General features: G+C 42.2%; 3 protein-coding genes across 3 annotated transcripts in view; 2 read left to right on the top strand and 1 right to left on the bottom strand.

The window, feature by feature from the left end:
- LOC127003667 (uncharacterized) overlaps positions 1 to 23,761 on the top strand; it is an 84,197-nt gene that overhangs the window by 47,582 nt on the left and 12,854 nt on the right. The window lies entirely within an intron of this gene.
- The window catches only part of LOC127003879 (histone-lysine N-methyltransferase SETD1B-like), a 45,615-nt gene that overhangs the window by 20,544 nt on the left and 1,310 nt on the right, over positions 1 to 23,761 (top strand). Inside the window, exons 3-7 of the mRNA XM_050870985.1 lie at positions 3,292 to 3,438; positions 4,920 to 5,036; positions 20,394 to 20,542; positions 23,327 to 23,413; positions 23,559 to 23,657. Coding sequence (XP_050726942.1) covers positions 3,292 to 3,438; positions 4,920 to 5,036; positions 20,394 to 20,542; positions 23,327 to 23,413; positions 23,559 to 23,657 — 599 coding nt within the window. The remainder of the gene's footprint in view (positions 1 to 3,291; positions 3,439 to 4,919; positions 5,037 to 20,393; positions 20,543 to 23,326; positions 23,414 to 23,558; positions 23,658 to 23,761) is intronic.
- Positions 12,912 to 20,369, bottom strand: LOC127003666 (uncharacterized). Its single transcript, XM_050870583.1, has 4 exons — positions 16,879 to 20,369; positions 13,794 to 14,108; positions 13,610 to 13,661; positions 12,912 to 13,044 (listed from the first exon to the last, which is right to left on the bottom strand). Exons 1-3 carry the CDS (start codon positions 19,029 to 19,031, stop codon positions 13,649 to 13,651), a joined length of 2,481 nt encoding a protein of 826 aa, XP_050726540.1. The 5' UTR covers positions 19,032 to 20,369; the 3' UTR covers positions 12,912 to 13,044; positions 13,610 to 13,648.

The following is a 23,761-nucleotide window of genomic DNA, read 5'->3' as shown; positions in this document are numbered from 1 at the left end:
TACCGGGTTAAGAGTGTTACTCTGCCGTTATTATTTGCTCCACAACCCTCATTTTTTTGTGGCTAAGACACGTTATGATGTGCATTGTTTCTCCGTTGCTAGATTTTTTATTTTCGCTTTTTTTGACCAAGAAAATATTAGTAGAATATGACAGCTCACATAAAAAAAACAGCAACAGACATCGAATGAAAAAACATTCCTCTGCCGTTTAGTTTTTGTTTCATTGAAATCAAGCTAAAACTGGCTCCAAAATAGATTTTAGAAGGGGAATAACTCACATTTTGAAATACGGGCTGATAAAGTTTATTGATCGATCTCGCACCTGTTATAACACACTAGGAAGTGTTTTCAGGTATACTATGTGTTTTTAAGCATATCAGGCTCCTAGTCCCCCCCTGCCCTTCCTAAAGGCAGGGTAGGCGGTGGCTGAGCGGTAGCGTGCTGGGTCCACATTCACCGTGTGATGGACGACGCTGGTTCGAATCCCCACGTTACCACCTGGGATTTTTCAGTCACCGCCGAGTGGCTTAAAACTGCCCACATGCTGTCCTGAAGACCACCCATCAACCCGGACTCTAGAGGAAACTGTCCAAGTGAATCAAGGAGTTCTGGGGGGCAGCATGAGCCAAGAGAAGATGGCGCCACTATAAACACTTGCCTGCACCATGACTATAGCTGGGCGTTATCACGATACTTAATCGCTGATAACAAAATCGGGTTTTCGGCCATCCGCTACTTATTTAAATACATATATATTGATATCTTTGTTACTTTTGTAACCAAACTAGAAAAAAAGCGGTCTCCTCCCTACACGTGGCCGGGCGCCCGGTGTTGCATGAAAAACTTCAGGGTATGAAATATCTTCGGTGAAGAGATTTCATACTTAGATCATCAACATTAAAACACCTGGTTATTTTTTTTATGTTACTCAAAAATCAGTATATCAATGAGAAAAATCATTTAACTTTGCCCCAAAAATGATTATTCACTGCCTCAAATTTGATATTCCATATTCGTTTGTGAGCATGCCATGGTATTGAAGGCACCCGGTGTTGTGTTATTTGGTGTCCCATCGTCAAAAGCTGGCGCTTTTGTTTAAAAAGACTGGTCTCTCATGAACTGCGCATGTTCAGACCAGTAAGCGTAGCCCTGTACAGCCTCACAAAGTTTTTAAACACAGTAAGAGTTGCTGGAAGGCTGAATCAGACATACAGTACCACCATCCTCGCTGTTTCTAGAACGACACTCTGTACATATAAATACAACTCTTACAGTGTCGGTCTAGAAAAGCGGGGATGGTGGTGGTGGTATTGTATGTCTGATTCAGCCTTCCAGCAACTCTTAATGTGTTAAAAAGCTTTGTGAGAGTGTACAGGTCTACGCTTGCTGGTCTGAGCATGTGCAGTTCACGAGAGACCAGTGTTTGTAAACAAAAGCGTTGACGGCGGGGACGCCAAATAACAAATAACACAACACGTTCTAGTATTACCGTCCATAGGTACGTGTCAACGTGTGGTTTTCAGGTTTTGTAAGTTTTCTAAAATACAGGTAATGAAAATTTGAATTCATCCATGTTTTTTATTTGAAATATCAGTACAGCATAGTATTGTTTTCGCCTATCGGAGTTATTGCCAGCTAGTATCGGAATTGTGGATTTATATCGGGTATTGCCTATATTTGTGTTTCCAGTTAACGAATATCGGTTATCACCGATAAGGTTTTCCATGAGGCGGTGGTGGTGTCAGGGTCAACACATTGTCTTTTTGCGTCCATGCTCACCCGTCCCATGGCTGACAGCAGGCAAAAAGCAGGATACAGTGGGTAAATATAATAATAATAATAATAATAATAATAATAATAATAATAATAATAATAATAATAATAATAAAGGGTTTGTTGCATGAAGTAGCAGGCAGCCCTAGAGCTGAAAATATACATCACTGGAAGATGAAATGAAATGAATGAGACAAATGAACAAAGTAGTATGATTGAGAATTAAAAGGAAAATAGAAATAACAATAATAGTAATAATAATAGTTATCGTAATAACATGCAGTGTAGCGGTATCGAGTATGGACGAGTGAAAGGCGGGCAGCATCCGTCCCCTTTCAGAGCTACACAGGCACTGATTTCATTGTGTGCCGCTCCCAGCCATCAGCCTGCACTCTCACACTCACCCAGGGTTACCAGACTTCCCTAGAAATCAATAGATGTATGCTAACTTCGCTGGTTTTTCTTATATAAATGTCTTAGAATGACTTTCTACAAGTAACAAAACATCTGTCGAGTGGGGGGTGGGCTTCGTGGTGTAGTGGTTAGCACACTCAGCTCACAACCGAGAGAGCCCAGGTTCGATTCCCGGGCGGAGTGGAAAAATTTGGGCGGCTTTTCCGATGCCCTACGCCCCTGTCCACCCAGCAGTGTACCAGGTATTAATCGGGGGTTGTGTCCCGTCTCCTGGGGTCTGTTCCCTTCTATAATTCCTTCCCCTATAATTCCTTCCCCTTCTGTCTCTCTCCGGCATATGACCACAGAAGTTGCGCCCACTAAACCGAACTTTCCAACTTTTTCCCTTCTCCTATAATTCCTTCCCCTTCTGTCTCCAGCATATGACCACAGATGTTGCGCCCACTAAACCAAACTTTCCAACTTTTCCCTTCTCCTATAATTCCTTTCCCTTCTGTCTCTCTCCGGCATATGACCACAGATGTTGCGCCCACTAAACCAAACTTTCCAACTTTTCCCTTCCCCTATAATTCCTTCCCCTTCTGTCTCTCTCCGGCATATGACCACAGATGTTGCACCCACTAAACCAAACTTTCCAACTTTTTCCCTTCTCCTATAATTCCTTTCCCTTCTGTCTCTCTCCGGCATATGACCACAGAAGTTGTGCCCACTAAACCAAACTTTCCAACTTTTTCCCTTCTCCTATAATTCCTTTCCCTTCTGTCTCTCTCCGGCATATGACCACAGATGTTGCGCCCTCTAAACCAAACTTTCCAACTGTTCCCTTCTCCTATAATTCCTTCCCCTTCTGTCTCTCTCCGGCATATGACCACAGATGTTGCGCCCAGTAAACAAAACTTTCCAACTGTTCCCTTCTCCTATAATTCCTTCCCCTTCTGTCTCTCTCCGGCATATGACCACAGATGTTGCGCCCAGTAAACAAAACTTTTTCCTGGGCTTCTGCTGTGTTTGGCCGGGATAAAACAAAAATACCATAGACTTTGATGTCTTCTGGAGCCTCGATTTTGAAGCCAGTTGCTCATGATTTGGTGTGGCTGTTTTCAGACATCCAGAACAAGCTGGCTACCTGATCATAGACTCCAGCGATGACCTGAAGAAAGAGGTGAAGGAGGAGCCCTTTGAGGACCACTCTTATGCCACACTACCGACCTCCTCCTCCTCACAGCAGACCTCGGGAGCGGGTGATCTGAGGTGAGCAATCAAAAAATTTTAATAAACATATAAATTATAATTATGATTAGTATAAGAAACATAAAAACGAGTACGACTGACTGCTCACTCAGGCTGGTGTTATAAGACACTTTGCCTTCTCACATCAGCTATATTGAAAGGTCAAAGGGGGGATCAATCAGGTTTTAATGAGTGTTTTTTTATGCTCAGGGTACAGAGGAAGGGTCACACTACCACCAGGGTCATAAAACTACCCCTGGAAATGCCCACAACTCCTACGAAAGCCTTGTCAAATATGTGTTTCTTTAGGTTCACAGTACAGAAGTAGGGTCACACTACCACCAGGGTCATAAAACTACCCCTGGAAATGCCCACAACTCCTACGAGAGCCTTGTCAAATAGGTGTTTCTTAGGTTCATTGTACAGAGGAAGGGTCACACTACCACCAGGGTCATAAAACTACCCCTGGAAATGCCCACAACTCCTACGAAAACCTTGTCAATTGTGTGTTTCTTAGGTTCATGGTACAGAGGAAGGGTCACACTACCACCAGGGTCATAAAACTACCCCTGGAAATGCCCACAACTCCTACGAAAGCCTTGTCAAATAGGTGTTTCTTAGGTTCATGGTACAGAGGAGGGGTCACACTACCACCAGGGTCATAAAACTACCCCTGGAAATGCTCACAACTCCTACGAAAGCCTTGTCAATTGTGTGTTTCTTAGGTTCATGGTACAGAGGAAGGGTCACACTACCACCAGGGTCATAAAACTAACCCTGGAAATGCCTACAACTCCTATGAGAGCCTTGTCAAATATGTGTTTCTTAGGTTCATGGGACAGAGGAAGGGTCACACTACCACCAGGGTCATAAAACTAACCCTGGAAATGCCCACAACTCCTATGAAAGCCTTGTCAAATACGTGTTTCTTAGGTTCATGGGACAGAGGAAGGGTCACACTACCACCAGGGTCATAAAACTTCCCCTGGAAATGCCCACAACTCCTACGAAAGCCTTGTCAAATAGGTGTTTCTTAGGTTCATGGTACAGAGGAGGGGTCACACTACCACCGGGGTCATAAAACTACCCCTGGAAATGCTCACAACTCCTACGAAAGCCTTGTCAAATAGGTGTTTCTTGGGTTCATGGTACAGAGGAGGGGTCACACTACCACCGGGGTCATAAAACTACCCCTGGAAATGCTCACAACTCCTACGAAAGCCTTGTCAAATAGGTGTTTCTTAGGTTCATGGTACAGAGGAGGGGTCACACTACCACCAGGGTCATAAAACTACCCCTGGGAATGCCCACAACTCCTACGAAAGCCTTGTCAAATATGTGTTTCTTAGGTTCATGGTACAGAGGAAGGGTCACACTACCACCAGGGTCATAAAGCTACCCCTGGGAATGCCCACAACTCCTACGAAAGCCTTGTCAAATGTGTGTTCTTGGGTGGCGATGTCTTGTAATACGACCCAATGTGTTCTCTCATCCATCCACAGGAGTCCGTCAAGGGATTTCAAGGAGGAGGATGTTTGGGTGAAGGATGAGCCCATTGAGGAGGTGGACCCACTTGCCATCAACACCACCACCTTCACTCCCAAGCCTGAAAGCACTTGGTGAGTAAATGACTTCCCTTTTTATTTATTTATTTATTGAATTCTTTTTTTACGTCGTGGCTTATTGCGCCGGTAGGCTTCTTCCTGGTGGATCCTGATGGTCGGCCCAAGGCTTCTTCCTGGTGGGGCCTGATGGTTGGCCCAAGGCGAGTGTTTATTTTATTTTATTTTTTTACAACAAAGACAGCTCAAGGGCACACAAAAAAGTAAACAATAATTAAAAAAAGGCCGCTACTCGCTGCTCACAAAAAGAATCCAAAGAGGTGGCTGAAAGAGAGGTCAATTTCGGGAGGAGAGGTGTCCTGATACCCTCCTTTTGAAAGAATTCAAGTCGTAGGCAGGAGGAAATACAGATGAAGGAAGATTGTTTCAGAGTTTACCAGCGTGAGGGATGAAAGAGTGAAGATGCTGGTTAACTCTTGCATAAGGGGTTTGGACAGTATAGGGATGAGCATGAGTAGAAAGCCGTGTGCATCGGAGCCGCGGGAGGGGGGGAGGCATGCAGTTAGCAAGTTCAGAAGAGCAGTCAGCATGAAAATATCGATAGAAGATAGAGAGGCAACATGGCGGTGGAAATTAAGAGGTAGAAGACTATCAGTAAGAGGAGGAGAGCTGATGAGACGAAGAGCCTTAGACTCCACTCTGTCCAAGAGAGCTGTATGAGTGGAGCCTCCCCACACGTGAGATGCATACTCCATACGAGGGTGGACAAGGCCCCTGTATATGGATAGCAACTGCGCGGGGGAGAAGAACTGGCAGAGACGATACAGAACGCCCAACCTCGAGGAAGCTGATTTAGCGAGAGAAGAGATGTGAAGTTTCCAGTTGAGATTTTGAGTTAAGGATAGACCGAGGATGTTTAGTGTTGAAGATGGTGACAGCTGAGTGTTGTCGAAGAATAGGGGATAGGTGTTTGGAAGATTGTGTCGAGTTGAAAGGTGGAGAAATTGGGTTTTTGAGGCACTGAAGGACACAAGGTTCCTTTTACCCCCAAAACTTAATGAATTTTGAGGGTGGACGTCCAGCAGCAGTTTTGAGTAGAGGTAGAGGAGGAGTATATAAAGAAAGAACTATAACATATGAAGAAGTAAATCAGGCAATAAAAAGATTAAAAATGGAAAGGCAGCAGGAATTGATGGAATCACAGCAGAAATGTTGAAGTGTGGAGGAGATGAAATCGTGAAATGGATGGTCAAGATATGTGAAGTAGCATGGGAGGGGGGGGGGGGGGTGCCAGCAGACTGGACGAAAGCCATCATTGTCCCAGTTTACAAGGGGAAGGGCAGGAGAGGGGAATGTGGGAGCTATAGAGGTACAAGTCTCCTCAGTATTCCTGGAAAGTAGGGATGGGCAAGTACCGTTAATTTGAGTACCGGTAGTACCGGTGCCGAAAACTCAGGTACCGGTATCCGAAGGAGTATTTTTTTTATCTATGACTTCTGATGAAATTCCCAAATAAATTTTCTGTAAAGAAAACTCTCTCTCTCTCTCTGAATGAAGTGAATATTTATTTTTTCGAAAAAAAAATAGCATGTAAAGTTATTATGGATGTACTCGATCATAGTCTAATAACAATAATAATATTTATTAGCAACCTAAAAAAGAAAAAGAATCGGACATGAAGAATTATCCAGTAACTCCAAGAATCGATTCCTAGCGGTACCCGGTTCCGCTTACCTGGTGCCGCTGGCCTCATGATCACCGGGTGCCGGGAAGCGCATGATCACTGCACTGCGCATTGCCACTAGTACTGCACTGCCTGATCTTAGTGACGCTCGGCGCTCGCCTGCCTCCATGTGGTATGGGCCCTGTGTGTAGACGCTGAGTCACTGCCTCGCTGACCGTCCCCCCAAGTTCCCACCATTTTGTCCTGCTTTCCGTTTCCATCACAGCTCCCGTTTCCATTATTTTATTATTTTATCTATTTATTGGAGTTGCTGGATAATTCTTCATGTCCAATTCTTTTTCTTTTTTAGGTTGCTAATAAATATTGTTATTGTTATTAGATTATGACTGAGTACCCATATCACCGAGATATCCACTCACTGAGTGGTGATCTCTCTCTCTCTCTCTCTGAATGAAGTGAATATTTATTTTTTCGATAAAAAATAGCATGTATAGTTATTTTGGATGTACTCGATCATAGTCTAATAACAATAACAATATTTATTAGCAACCTAAAAAAAAATCGGACATGAAGAATTATCAATAAATCCAATAAATAAATCCGAGCAATCTGGTACCGGTACCGTACCGTTTATCTGGTACCGTTAGTACCGGTACTGGTACCGGTACCTGCCCACCCCTACCGGAAAGGTATATGGAAAAGTCATAATAGAGAGGGTGCAAAGACTTACAGAAGAGAAAATCAGTGAAGAGCAAGGAGGCTTCAGGAAGGGAAAGGGGATGTGTGGATCAGATATTTGCCTTCAGGATGGTAGCAGAAAAAATAATATCAAAAGGAAAGAAACTATACGCTGCCTTCATGGATTTGGAAAAAGCTTATGACAGAGTGGATTGGATTGCATTGTGGGATGTTTTAAAGATTTATGGTGTGGGAGGAAAACTGCTTAGTGCAATAAAGTCTTTCTATGAGGATGCATCTGCATGTGTCAAAACTACTGGAGAAACAAGTGAACATTTTGAGATAAAAGTGGGCTTAAGACAAGGGTGTCACCATGGTTATTCAATATTTATATGGATGGTGTCATTAGAGAAATGAAGGGCAAAGTTGGAGAAGTTGGAGTAAGACTGTTCGATGAGGGAAGGAAGTGGGTACTGAATTTGATACTGTTTGCTGATGACACGGTGCTCATTGCAGAAAATGAAAGTGACCTACAAAATTTGGTCAGTGTTTTTGATAGTGTCTGTAACAGGAGAAAGCTGAAAGTAAATGTCAACAAAAGTAAAGTGATGGTTTGTGAGCGAAGTAGAAGTGAGGTTGTAGATTTTGTATGCCCATATAGAGTGGGAATTGAATGTGAAAAAGAATGCAAAATAATTTTGAATGGTAAAGAAATGGAGGAGGTCAATGAGTTACCTTGGATCAGTTATGTGTAAGCATGGTGGTATGGAGGGAGAGATAAGAGAAAGGGCATTGCAAGGAAGAAGGGTGGTAGGGTCTTTGGGACGAATCATGAATGGCAGAAGTGTGAGCATGGAAGTAAAGAGGGATTTGAGAAATACAATAATAGTACCAACCCTCACATATGCAAGTGAAACGTGGGCCTGGAATGAAAGTCAGGGCCCGTATTCTTCATAGTGCTTATGGTCGACCATAACTAACCGTCATAGCTAACAGAATTTATGACCGTCAGTAGAATCACCGTCAGAAGTCTTCTTCTTCTTCTTCTTGTCGTCGGCCATAACGCAGTAAATCAACAACACCGTGAGCCGCTAGAACGCACGGCTCACAATTTGTTAACTTTAAATTTATGGAATATAATATATTATTGACATCATTTTCTGTGATTTGAATTATTTTGACCTCATATTACGACTTTTTGGGAAGCTAGAAATAGTAAAATAGAAATTCGTTATGAGAAAATGCGCTGAAACGTTTTCCCGTTGAAAAGTGTGTAAACAAATGTACCGCCCTCTCAGCTGTTCGGTAGTGTTCACTCATGGCCAGCACAGCATGGATCCTCAACCTAAACGTGAAAGGAAGGCTAACTGGGGAGACGACGAGTCTCTCCAGCTGGCAATGTTATACAGGGATGAAGTCCATGTATTGAAGAGGAACTTTAAGACGGTTGGTGTTTCCAACCAAAAGAAACACGATGTATGGACGAAGATTACGGCCGACCTGAATGGACAGTTCCACCGTGAGAGGACGGCCGTAGAGGTAAAGAAGCGATGGTTCACCATCACCTCTAAGTCAAGGATGAAGCTGAAGAACTTTCGAGATCATCGGAATGGAACTGGTGAGTAAGTTTTCATATATTAGCTTTAACTGATAAACACCCATTACACATTTTTGGTCTCATTCTGAGCACTTTGAATATCATATATATATATATATATATATATATATATATATATATATATATATATATATATATATATATATATATATATATATATACTCAACCTCGATTTGCGGACCTCCATTTGCGGATTTGATTTGCGGACAAGAGTCCGTGGGGTAAAAAAAAAAAAAAAAAAAAGTCCGGGACAAGTCGATTTCAAACTACCGCTACCAGACAAAGTTCGCAAATCGGGCACTAGATGGCAGCGCGGCGGACATACGCCTAGTACTGGACTGTACACAAGTGCCGCGTCACACACACGAAAGTGTTGTGCTTACGTGCTTGCCGTGGATACACCTCTTCTTCACAACGATGCCACCCAAAAACCCACCAAAGAAAGTAACCAAGCGTACAGCTAAACCTGTGCACCTTTCTGTGTCGCAAAAACTGGAACTTTTACATAAAATAGATGGAGGAATGAGTGTACAGTACAGTACCTGTATATAGTATATGTATGTTGTATATGTGCATGTTGTAGAAGGTAATATATTATATTACAGGACAGTATAGGACAGCTATGCGAGGTGTAGTCCGGGGGTGGGTTGTGTTTCGGACATATATAGGTAAAGTCCGGCAAGGGGGTAGACCTCGGACATTTTCCATTGCCGACATTTGCCATTCCGGACAAGCCTTCCCTTTAGTCCGCAAATATATATATATATATATATATATATATATATATATATATATATATATATATATATATATATATATATATATATGGTAAAGATTCATTTTAGTACCATGCTAGTATGTATGGGTGAGACACGAAGTAATGGGTTTAAACTGGATAAATTCAGATTCAACAGGGACATAGGCAAAAATTGGTTTACCAACAGGGTTGTGGATGAGTGGAATAGGCTTAGCAGTCATGTGGTGAGTGCCAATAAAATTGTCACATTCAAAAATAGATTAGATAAATTCATGGACAGCGATACTAGGTGGGGTTAGATACATGGGAGCTTAGGGTCAAAGGAGCTGCCTTGTTTAGGCCTATCAGCCTCTTGCAGACTCCAACGTTCTTATGTTCATTACCTACCTTATGAAACATCACTACCTCTTCATAAATCTTTTCTTCAAACGTTCAACAATCATGGAGATGCTTTCAAAATCCAATTCAAGGACTATTCATCATTGAAAATAGGGGATAATATTCACGAAAGAGTAGCCTCCTTTGGCGGCGGCCGCGGTGACGGTGCAGCCAAAAAATATCTCGCAGAAGGTTTAGGATGGGGGAGCATATTTAAACTTCTCCAACCAAACTTTGCGACCTGCTAACGGGGGGGCATCACCCCCCTCGACGCCCCCTTCTAACCAGGGGGGCTGCACCACCCCATGGACCCCCCCCCCACATATATATATATATATATATATATATATATATATATATATATATATATATATATATATATATATATATATATATATATATATATATATCTTATTTCTGCAGGAGGTATTTCTCACAACACCGGCTGCACCATCGCTATTGCCGCCATCCGGGGCTACGCTTTCGTGAATATTATCCCCTATTTTCAACAATAAAGAGTCCTTGAATTGGATTTTGAAAGCGTTTCCATGATTGATGAATGTTTGTAGAAAAGATATATGAAGAGCTAGTGATGTTTCATTAGGTAGGTAATGAAATACTGGCGCGGTACTAAAATGAGTCTTTATATATATATATATATATATATATATATATATATATATATATATATATATATATATATATATATATATATATATATATATATATATATATATATATATATATATATATATATATATATATATATATATATATATATATATATATATATATATATATATATATATATATATATATATATATATATATATATATATATATATATATATATATATATACACAAACATGGATATTTATAGAAGTATGTTGCCATACCCATACCTGTTGCCATTAACAGCCAACAGTTTGATGGAAATCAGTCACATTGAAATAGTTTTGTATTGAAAGAAGGAGGAAGCTATTTGCCATAAATTTGCCAGTTGAGTTTATATATATATATATATATATATATATATATATATATATATATATATATATATATATATATATATATATATATATATATATATATATATATATATATATATATATATATATATAAATCAGTTTAAGTTTGTAATGAATATTATGTAGAGTCCATTCCTACCCTTATTACTCGTACTTTCTTTCATCAGAGATGCCTGTAAGATAAAGTATGAAAGAGGAGGAAATGCTCCTTTCTGACACACACAACCTTGAATAGTGGTTGGAGTGCAGCAGTTATATATTTTTTTTATATAATTTTGTTTTACAACAAAAGAGTCGGCTCAAGGGCAACAAAAAGTGTTGAAAAAAGCCCACTAATTGCCGCTCTCACAACAGAAGATACTATAGATTAGCCAAAAGAGAGGTCAATTCTGGGTGAAGAGGTGTCTTGATACACTCTCGTTGAGAGAGGTCAAGTTACAGGCAGGAGACAAAAACAAGTTTTATCACATCTCAGTAAAGTACCTGTCATAATCCACTTAAGCATTACATTCTGAGAAGACACTAATGTAGTGCTTTAGTTGAAGGGGAAAAAGCAAAAAATACATGAAATTTTATTTTTTCCCAGGTGGCGGCCCTCCACCCCCTCCCCTTGACCCCATTGATGAACTTGTCGGGGACGTTTTGGGGCAAGACAGCAAGGTCATCACGGGATTTGAGGAGATTGATGACCTTGGACATCAAAGGACTGTCGACATGTATGTATCTATTTGTTTAATTTGTGAAGTACACTCTTTAGTTCTTTTCTTCTCATTTTTAAATATGTTCAGTTCTGCTTAGCAAAAGTAATAAAAGCCTGTCATTTGCTTCAACCAGAATGTTACAAAACATTAGAAACATAATTCATCACTTGGAAAGAACATATGAGAGAGACATCTTTACTGTTGGAATAGATTGTTTAATTAAAGGCTTTAGTTCAAGTTAACTATACCTGCAGGTAACGTCAAAGCTACAGCAACTTCTGTCAATTGATGCAATCCTACCTTGGTTCATAGTACTTTTCAATTAAGGTGTATTCAATGAGTTCTTGGCCTACCTCAGAATGAGGAAAAATAGAGCAAAGGTTCACTCCACTTCTTTTTTTTATGTTTTAACGTAACCGCCTTTGAGTGTGATGCACTTCTCCAATCTCGTCTTCAATTATGAAATTCCGTCCCTGAAGAATGGTGGGTGAATCACTTGTGAAAAGTCACCGTGTAACTCAATAGAAAATGCTGAAAGGATGCCAGCCCATGCATTATACTTGTTGGAACCTAGACCAACATGTTACAGCATTCACAGGCTCCTGTCTCCACTCCTTCTTTGTTAGGCCGAGAACTCATTGAATCCTCCTCTTAATATCAATCCCCTCAAAGATATACAACTCTTCTAGACCTTATTGATTGTTGTTAATTTAGTATGAGTATGCCATCCATTTCCATAACACTATGCCATATTTACTCCCTGGTATATGAAAGGAAAAAGATACCCTATGGCAGATCTGCATTAGTTTATAACTGCTCATTTGTACACCCATTCCATGACTTTTACATTACTTGCAGTGAAGACGCAGCAGAGCCAGCGAGCCATCTCTTCGTAGGTCAGGGAGGTGCTGAGGCACCTACAGTAATAATTGTGCCTGAGCCCACCCTGCAGCCACAGACTGAGGAGGGGGGTGCCCGGGGGAAGGTGCCAGCTGAGGGGGATGCAGCAGCTGCTCAAGCAAAGGTGGCAGCTGCTGAGGAGGAGGCTGTAGCTTCAAGAGCTACAGCAGCAGCTGCACAGGCTGGGGAGGAGGCTGCACGGGCCATGAAGGCAGCCGCAGAGGAGGTGGCTGCTTGTGCTCGGGCCTTTGCAGGAGCTGCAGGGGTGCAGGAGGCAGCTGCGAGGGCGCAGGAGGCAGCTGTAAGGGCACAGGAGGCAGCTGCCAAAGAAAAAGCAGAAGCCGTGCGGCTTAAACAAATTTTGCTCAAGTTGTAAATTGAAAAGGAAAGGAAAAACAAATAATATACCTAATAAAAGTAGAAAAGGATGCACATAGTTCTATGATTGTGAAACCTTAGTTGTACTAATTTAATTATGCTTATGTGGGAATGATACAGTGTACAAATGCACTGGAAAAAGAGATTAAAATGAATGTGTAAAAAAAATGCAAAAAAAACACTAATAGAGAACATAAAGGTAATGTGTGAAGAGCTAGGAAGGAAGGTGAGAAGTGACTTTCAGAATAATAGGGAGATGTTCTTGAAGGAAGTGAAGGGAGCTTGAGAAAAGAATGAAAAGGTGTGTATGAACTATGAATGTAAAGGGTGTGAATAGGAATGTAATCGTAAGTGTGGAAGGTATGAGAAGATTGAAGGAGCACTATGAGTGTTTGTTGAGTATTGACAACAAAGAGGGGAATGTTAATTTGCAAATGTTTACAAAAGGAATATGGGTTATAATTGATTAACAGATTGATTACTTTATTAATGCAAGTGGAACAGTACCTTGGCATGTACTTGGCCAGTCGTGCTGAGGAACAGGTTTCAGTCTTCATTGCTAGAACGAAAAACAAATTAATTAGTAGGTAGTTTCATAATAATAATGATACAGAATAATGCAGATTCTTAAGAAATGAGTGTTTCCCAGATTCAATTCCAAAAACATATATGTATAAAATATCCAACTTACTAGAAATGCAAGTTGCAGAATTCATCTCGATACAGGCGACCTTCATTCCGCTGACCAGCTGGAAGTGGCGGCACAACTTGCACACCTTCAGGTTGTGCCACGGCAAAATCTGCTTCTTCAGCGTTAGGTTGAGCTGCATCGAGAGGAATGGGAATATTCCTGTCCTTGCAGATGTTGTGGAGCATGCCACATACATGAATCAGCTGGCACACCTTCACCGGGGGAGTTACTCGGACCTCGCTGTGTAGGACATGAAAGCGGCGCTTGAGCTGTCCTATTCCCTGTTCCACAACACTCCGTGTCTGTTTGTGGGCCCTAAAAGAAAATACAAATGATAATGGCAGTCAATGTTAAGTACTTATATTCCATTAACTAGGGGTAAATTCACTACTTGCCATACCTAGCTTGACTAAATTTGACTGTTCTTGACAAATTTTTTTCAGTTTAACCTGGTAGCAGCGGGGATCATATTTCTTAACCGGAGAACGTCGACAGACCCTTTTTAGGGCTTTGACGAGTCGTGGCTGTGGTATGGTGGACCCTAAAAAGGGCTCGCCATAAAACGCCTAATTCGAGCTAATTGTAGGCAGTGGTGGAATAGCGCAACCAACCATGAATGGCCTAGGTCAATGTGGTGGGTGAGTGATCTTGAGGTAGGCTTTTTTGTCATAGGTGGTGATGTAAGGTCATGGCAGACTGAATTAGCTATCCATACAGTAATCACTTGTCAAATTATCAATAGTACACAACAAGCGACTCTTGGCTAGATGCCACGCTTCACGAGACTTTATTATGTAACGAACACCACCCAAAAAGAATGGAGTTTGAGTAAAAGTAAATATTTTTAAAGGCTTTATGGTTATGAGAGGAGTACTCTGATGTACATTCCATGCTCTTTTCTTAGTCTCAAAATGCAGAGTAATTTTGTCATTTCTCGGCCACTTCTCGGCTGTATATAATAGCCAAAGCCCACGGGTTAATGGTCCCTCCAAGCGAGAAAAATGAGAAAAAAATCACCCCTCACAAACCATTTCATAATATATATCAAAGCATTTGTGATCAGATAATGTATCATCTATTTTGGGGGGGTTTATATCATGGCACAAATTTGTCCTGTCGCTGCTACACGGTAAAGCCACAAATTTGTCCAGTCGCTGCTACACGGTAAAGCCACAAATTTGTCCAGTCGCTGCTACACAGTAAAGCCACAAATTTGTCCAGTCGCTGCTACACGGTAAAGCCACAAATTTGTCCAGTCGCTGCTACACAGTAAAGCCACAAATTTGTCCAGTCGCTGCTACACAGTAAAGCCACAAATTTGTCCAGTCGCTGCTACACGGTAAAGCCACAAATTTGGCCAGTCGCTGCTACACAGTAAAGCCACAAATTTGGCCCGTCGCTGCTACACGGTAAAGCCACAAATTTGTCCAGTCGCTGCTACACAGTAAAGCCACAAATTTGTCCCGTCGCTGCTACACGGTAAAGCCACAAATTTGTCCAGTTGCTGCTACACAGTAAAGCCACAAATTTGTCCCGTCACTGCTACACGGTAAAGCCACAAATTTGTCCAGTCGCTGCTACACAGTAAAGCCACAAATTTGTCCCGTCACTGCTACACGGTAAAGCCACAAATTTGTCCAGTCGCTGCTACACGGTAAAGCCACAAATTTGTCCAGTCGCTGCTACACAGTAAAGCCACAAATTTGTCCAGTCGCTGCTACATGGTAAAGCCACAAATTTGTCCCGTCACTGCTACACGGTAAAGCCACAAATTTGTCCCGTCACTGCTACACGGTAAAGCCACAAATTTGTCCAGTCGCTGCTACACGGTAAAGCCACAAATTTGTCCCGTTACTGCTACACGGTAAAGCCACAAATTTGGCCCGTCGCTGCTACACGGTAAAGCCACAAATTTGTCCAGTCGCTGCACGGTAAAATACAAATTTGTCCCGTCACTGCTACACGGTAAAGCCACAAATTTGTCCCGTCACTGCTACACGGTAAAGCCACAAATTTGTCCAGTCGCTGCTACACGGTAAAGCCACAAATTTGTCCCATTACTGCTACACGGTAAAGCCACAAATTTGGCCCGTCGCTGCTACACGGTAAAGCCACAGATTTGTTCCGTCGCTGCTACACGGTAAAGCCACAAATTTGTCTTGTCGCTGCTACACGGTAAAGCCACAAATTTGTCCAGTCGCTGCTACACGGTAAAGCCACAAATTTGTCCAGTCGCTGCTACACGGTAAAGCCACAAATTTGTCCAGTCGCTGCTACACGGTAAAGCCACAAATTTGTCCAGTCGCTGCTACACGGTAAAGCCACAAATTTGTCCAGTCGCTGCTACACGGTAAAGCCACAAATTTGTCCAGTCGCTGCTACACGGTAAAGCCACAAATTTGTCCAGTCGCTGCTACACAGTAAAGCCACAAATTTGTCCAGTCGCTGCTACACGGTAAAGCCACAAATTTGTCCAGTCGCTGCTACACAGTAAAGCCACAAATTTGTCCTGTCGCTGCTACACAGTAAAGCCACAAATTTGTCCAGTCGCTGCTACACAGTAAAGCCACAAATTTGTCCTGTCGCTGCTACAGGGTTAATTACATTTTTTAAATTGAATTTTTTTTTTTTTTTTTAGATATTTTTCTTTAAATTTGAAGGTGTATTATTTTCTTTAAATCTGATGTACTTATTATTAACGTCATTAATTATTATTTAAGGTGATATAATATGTGTATTTTTTGTTGCCAGATAATCTAGGGTAGGTTGAGTTTTTTCCTGATTTATTTGATATTTTCATTTTTTTTTATCTAAAATTAACCCAAATAATTTGCTATTTTTTTTTTTTTTATTCTAAAATTAACCCAAATAATTATTTTTTTTCGATCAGTCTAAACTTAGCCTAACCTATTATCCGAACTCTGTATATAATAGGTAAATGTTGTGATTGGCTCAGTTTGTTAATTGCACCTGGTAGAGCGTGGCATTTCAACTCTACAAAATTTTTAGCGGATCTCACGTTCAACATGTTTATTGTAAGAAACTATACTGATACCCCAAAGAAAATGAAAGACTATCTACTCACCTATTATAGCGTGACTGAGGTCCAGGCAGAGGTCGCAGGTAAGGTGTCAGGAGCCATGGCTTGCTGGGATAGCCACTGTCTCCCAACAAGTGACTACCTGGTGGCACATGCCCTCTCCGGAACAATTCTGCCACTCCACAGCCATTCAAAATTCGTGCATCATGCACTGAGCCAGGCCACTTCGCTAGGATATCCAGTATTCGATAGTTGGCATCGAATATGACCTGCACATTAATACTGTGATAGCCCTTGCCGTTGACAAACGCGTCTTCCTCCTCCTTTGGTGCCACAATCCTTACGTGTGTCCCATCAACGTCACCAATAACCCCGGGAAAATTTGCAATGGTGAGGAAGTCTGCCTTGTTCGCCCCAGTAATGTCTTGGGTGGTGGGGAAGCTGATGAACTGCTTGAGAATATTGACGTTTGCAAGGGCGTCAATGGTCTGGGTGATGGCTCTGCTGATGCTGGGCTGTGATGGGCCGAGGTCGTCGCTGCTGCACATTTGCATTTTTCCCGTGGCAAGATACCGCAGTGTGATGATCACCTTCATCTCCGGGGTGAGTGGGTTTCTTCTCTTGGTGTCACTTGACAAGGCTTCCCTCACAAGATTAGTGACGTACAAAATACCTTCCTTGTCAAGTCTGTATCTCCTGATAAGCTCAGCATCGCTGAGCTCGTTCAGTACGTCTCTTCTTCGAAAAGGCTGGGGAGCGTGTTGACGTGGGGCTGCCATGTTGACGCGCTTCTGACGATCATAAGCAGAGTTATGGCAGGGTGAACCCGACCTCAGCGTCCCGCGCAATTTTATGGTCGTCCATAAGAGTTTATGGTCGACCATAAGAGTTTCTGACGGAGTTATGTCTGAAATGCGCCATTTTGTTCCGCTATGACCATCAGAAGAAGTTATGACGGTATGTAGAATATGGGCCCAGAAGTCTCTGGACGAATTTGAGAAAGCAAGGTGTTGGCATTTGCTGTGGAGAAAGGAGTTTTTGGTAAGTTGAAGAATAGATTTGGCACGATTCCGGGCTGAAATGTAAAGGTCATGATTAGCGAGAGTTCGAAGGCTCTGGTACCTTTTGTGAGCTGCCTCTCTATCTTTGACAGCACGAGAACAAGCGTGATTAAACCAAGACTTTTTAGCGTGAGGAGTAGAGAAAGAACGTGGATTGTATGCCTCCATTCCTGAGACAATCACCTCTGTGATGCGCTGGGCACACACAGAGGGGTCTCTCTCCTGGAAGCAATAATCATTCCACGGGAAATCGGAAAAGTACATCCTCAGGTCGTCCCATTGAGCTGAAGCAAAATGCCAGAAGCATCGCCTCTTTGGTGGGTCCAGAAGGTGTACAGGAGCAATAGGACAGAATACAGAAATAAGGTTGTGATTGGAGGAGCCCAACGGAGAGAACAGTTTGACAGAGTAAGCAGAAGGGTTTGAGGTAAGGAAGTGGTCTAGTATGTTGGGCCGGTCTCCAAGACGGTCGGGAATACGAGTAGGGTGCTGAACTAACTGCTCTAGGTCGTTGAGGATAGCAAAGTTGTAGGCTTGTTCACCAGGCTGGTCAGTGAAAGAGGATGAAAGCCAAAGCTGGTGGTGAACATTGAAATCTCCCAAGGTGGAGATTTCAGCAAAGGGAGAGTGGGTCAAGATGTGCTCCACTTTAGAGTTCAAGTAGTCAAAGAATTTTACATAGTTAGTAGAGTTAGGTGAGAGATAAACAGCACAAATGTATTTAGTAATAGAATGACAATGAAGTCTTAGCCAGATGATGGAAAATTCAAAAGAGTCAAGGTCGTGGGCACGAGAGCAAGTGATGTCGTTGCGCACGTAGGCGCAACATCCAGCTTTGGATTGAAATTTAAGATAGAGATAGTAGGAGGGAACAGAGTAGAGGTTGCTGTCAGTAGCCTCAGAAACCTGTGTTTTGGTGAGGAAGAGAAGGTGAGGTTTAGAGGAGGAGAGATGGTGTTCCACAGAATGAAAATTAGAACGAAGACCGCAAATGTTGCAGAAATTGATAAGAAAAAGGTTCGAGGAGCTATCAAGACACCTCTCGGGTCGGCAGCCAGAAGGGGAGTCCTCCCTGGGGGAATTTGTGGTCCCCCCCCCCCCAGGCGGTGACTCCGAGGCAAGGTGAAGGTGCGCCATTTTGAATTTTGGGAAAAGGTGTGTGTGATGTGTGAATGTAGTGTGGTGTGGATAGAGAGAGGATCTGTCTAGAGAGCATGCTGAACTACTCCCTGGTGTAGATGAGACAATAGGGAAACGGTTAATGAGGTAATGGGAAGGGTCTATGGAGGGCTTCAGCACCCTCCTCACCTCCCATATATACCTCACCGGGAGTGGCTTGCGCCCATTCGGTAGGTGTCATCTTGCATTGGCTCATGCTGCCCTCCCGGAGCTCATCTTTAATCCTAGAATCTAGAGTCCAGGTTGATGGGTGGTCTTCTGAACAGCATGTGGGTAGTTTTAAGCCACTCGGCGGTGGCTGAAAAATCCCAGCTTGGTGGCACCGGGCGGGGATTGAACTCGCGTCGTCCTGAATGCGGCGCCGTCACGCTATCCACTCAGCCACCGCCTCTCTGTCCTGCATGACATGTTTTGGCGGTCAACAAAGTCGAAGAACTCTTGCAGAATCTTGTTTTCCGGTGGCGCCCAAAGTCCAAGAGGTGCAAATAATAATAATAATAATGATAATAATAATAATAATAATAATAATAATAATAATAATAATAGGTTTATTCACCAAGAAGCAGGTTACAAAGAATCATGAAAGATTTCATGTTTCTAAAAAGATCTTTGCTTACAATGACAATGAATCAATTTTAATTACCGTTTGCATCCTGAGATTTTGTTGATACTCTTGTTAACTCTTGCATAAGGGGTTTGGACAGTATAGGGATGAAAGAGTGAAGATGGTGGTGGCGGCAGTGGGGACCATGTTTCTTAATGGTCTGAAGACTCGTTCTCGTCGCAGGCTGTAATGTTCCACCGCCTTGAGGAATTCCAAGTCAACTGGAAGAGAAGATTTTATAAGTGGGGATAATTCAGTGTGGCAGTGTGGTTGATTTTCCTCCATGTTAACCCGGTGGTGGTGGTAGCAGCGGGGATCATGTTTCTTAATGGTCCCTCCAAGCGAGAAAAATGAAAAAAAATCACCCTCACACAAACCATTTCATAATATATATCAAAGCATTTGTGATCAGATTGCTGCTGCTGTGGCAATTAAAGCCACAAATTTGGCCTGTTGCTGCTACACGGTAAAACCACGAATTTCGCCCATCGCTGCTACACAGTAAAGCCACAAATTTGGCCCGTCACTGCTACATGGTAAAGCCACAAATTTAGCCCATCGCTGCTACATGGTAACGCCACAAATTTGGCCCGTCGCTGCTACCGGGTTAAGAAACATGATCCCCGTTGCTACCACCACCGGGTTAAGGAATATAATTCACTATAATACTGCAGAGGTATAAACAAGCAGTACTCATGACCTCTACAATCTTTTAGGACCAAGGACTCTGATGGCCAACACACTCCCCACACAGCTGAAGGCAGGACGGCACGGCTGCACGTGGCCGCTGCAACGCTGCCACAGGAGCCAGCCGCAGACCAGGACGACAGCGGCTCAGACACTGATGAGGCGACTCAACTTGAGGGTGAGTACGCTGAAGAGATGATATTTTTATTTTATTTATTATTATTATTATTATTATTTTTATTTATTTATTTATTTTTTTTACATCTATGTCTATAGCGCCAGTAGGCTTCCTTGAGGGGCCTGGATGGTGTTCAGCCCCAGCCCGTCATGGCGCAGGCAAGTATTTATAGTGGCGCCATCTTCTCTTGGCTCATGCTGCCCCCCGGAACTCCTTGATTCACTTGGACGGTTTCCTCTAGAGTCCGGGTTGATGGGTGGTCTTCAGGACAGCATGTGGGTAGTTTTGAGCCACTCGGTGGTGACTGAAAAATCCCAGGTGGTAGCGTGGGGTTTCGAACCGATGTTGTCCATGGCGCCGTGAATGTCAAGCCCGCACGCTAACCACTCAGCCACCGCCAACCTTTAGCACCAAAAGAGACATTTTTTCCCTTTTTTTTTTTTTATTTTTTTTTTTGTTACAGCAAAGGAAACACTCAAGGGCAAAAAAAAAAAAAAGAAACAATAAAGTAAAAAAGCCTGCTGCTCACTGCTATAAAAAAGTGTTCAGAGGAGTGGCTGAACGAGAGGTCAATTTCGGGAGGAGAGATTTTTTTATTTTTTTTTTATTTTTTTTTTTACAGCAGAGGAGTCAGTTCAAGGGCATATAAAAGGTAAATGTTAAAAAAAAAAGCCCGCTACTCACTGCTCCTAAAAAGAGTCAGAGGAGTGGGTGAAAGATAGGTCAATTTTGGGAGGAGAGGTGTCCTGATACCCTCCTCTTGAAAGAGTTCAAGTCGTAGGCAGGAGGAAATACAGATGAAGGAAGATTGTTCCAGAGTTTACCAGCGTGAGGGATGAAAGAGTGAAGATGCTGGTTAAGGCCCGGTCACACCGCCCGAACTTTGTTAGAGCGTTCCTTGAACGGTAGGGAGAGGTGGCCGAATTTCAACAACGCTCGTCACCGCGCACAAAATGGGGAAAAAACTGGAAAACACGGGCGTTGCCTTAGCGGTGCACCGCTGAAGTCGGCGTTGCTTTAGCGTTGGTTTAACGGTAGCTAGCGGTAGCGAGCGTTGGTTTAGCGGTGACCGTTGATAAGCGGCGTTCTGCGCATCTGGCGTTAATGGGGGTTAAATTTGGTTTAGCGGCATACCGCTTTTGACTACGGAGCTGAACGGATCGCTTTGATGGACGTTCTGATACATTTTTGATAGAAGTCTACAGTTTAACCCGTACAGTGTTGCTTTATAGGAGTGAAACAGGTCATGTGGGGTTGGATTTTGGCCAAATAATATTATTGTCTTATAAAATTGAAAAAAAATAGCTGATTTGAACGATATAAATGCGATATATGTGTGTTCCTGTGGCTGTCGTTTTCTGTGAGTCCTTTCACGCGTGGCACCAATACTCCAGTGGTGGTGCGTAAGACGAAACATGTAGAACAGTACTATGTAACTTCCGCTTCTTATTTATTATTTCCGACACACTGTGAATGCTTCTTCCATGACTATATATTGTTTAGTTTGAGTTTCTTGTAAAATATATCTGAGGATTGTTTGTCTAGCCTTTCTATGGTCATATCATAGTACCAAATTTATCACGCTTCATTACAGACTATATTTTCTCTATGTGTATATAAGTAGCACAATATTATCCCTTCATTGCACAAGCATAACATGTTTTGTAACACCAACAACAAAAAAATTACACAAAGCTGCCCAAATAACCCATTATACGAATTTTAATTTTTTTATGTTGGTACTCCTGAAGACCACAGCCCGCCTTTACCGCCCGCCAGCTGATCACATACCCCAAACATTTTCCCATTTACTACGTAGCTTCCGCGTCTTTGCATTTGCTGCCGACCAATTTGGTATTGCTCTGCTACTGTACAATTTACATAACATCCCAATTTTACAAGTATATCTAAGAGGTAATTGTGTATTACCTCTGGACTGTAGCATATCCCATGAAAATCTGTATGGCTGGGAAACTGATGACTCAGGTTCCGAGCCAGGAATGAATACAAAGGAGAAACAGACAGCAACAACCCTGTTGGGCCCAACGAGGCTGCCTGTATAGCTAACACTGCACTGCACAGGACAACACGTGCTAACAGCGAGGGTGTAGCAGCGTGTCTGGCTATCATGACTCATTGCTGGGCCAACCCGCCAACCCGGCGCCTCACGCCCCAGGGCTGCCAACACAACCGACGATGACTGTACGCATGAACACAAAATATATTGAAATTGCTATTCGAGTTGGAATGATATAAAAATAGCTGATCTACTGAACAGTATTTTGAGTATATTGATAAGTAATTATGACACCACTGACATATTTTTATAAATATACCTATTTTTTCAATAAATCATTCGTGGTCATGGATACATTCTATGTAATAGGCCACAGCAATACAATAAAAATGAGTGAGCTTTCAAAATCATATTTAGGCATAGAAAAGACATCTTGAACCATTTCTACAGGTTTAGGTGCCATGAAGTAAAAGAAAACGATGATCGTATATATACGTACTAAACACTTTCCCTCCCGAACGTATATATACGTACTAAACACTTTACGGGTTAAATTCATTATGCCACGTGGACAAAAGAAGAGGAAGGCTGGAGAAGGAAGGGCAGCAGTCTCCAAGAAGATAATTTCTGAGCAGGTAGCTGAACCAATGGAGTCAGGTAAATATATGTGGCCTTGTGTCAAGATATATTTAACAACTGTGAAAAAATACTGTTATGTATGTGACTTCAACATTTTAAACTTATTATTCCATTGTTATATTTTGCAGAGACCAGTCAGGCCACACCAGAAGCCACTGCTAACACATCCACAGCCACTGCTACCACAGCCCAGGCAGGGGCAGCTGCTGATGAAGGTAACCACCAATGAAAATGTATTAAATTTAATAATAATAATAATAATAATAATAATAATAATAATGATAATGATAATAATAATAATCATAATCTTTCTTTCACGTTGACATTGCTCATTTATTATTCATTTGTTATAAATTGCAGACTCTGATGACGAGCCCGAGGAGGCCCTGACACAGGACCAGCCTGACGATAAGGAGCTACCCCCTGGTGATGACCAACCTGAGGAGGGCCGTGCTGAAGGTAATTACTCGTATAATGTGATGAATGCAATGAAAAAATTGATCTAAATAATATATGTTTCATTTATACATTTATTATTTTTATTCAATTGTTCTTTGTTTCAG

This window comes from Eriocheir sinensis, chromosome 26 (assembly GCF_024679095.1).
Source record: "Eriocheir sinensis breed Jianghai 21 chromosome 26, ASM2467909v1, whole genome shotgun sequence".
Classification (NCBI taxonomy): Eukaryota; Metazoa; Arthropoda; class Malacostraca; order Decapoda; family Varunidae; genus Eriocheir; species Eriocheir sinensis.
The sequence above is the reverse complement of the archived record's forward strand: the minus strand, read 5'-3'. Positions and strand labels throughout refer to the sequence as shown.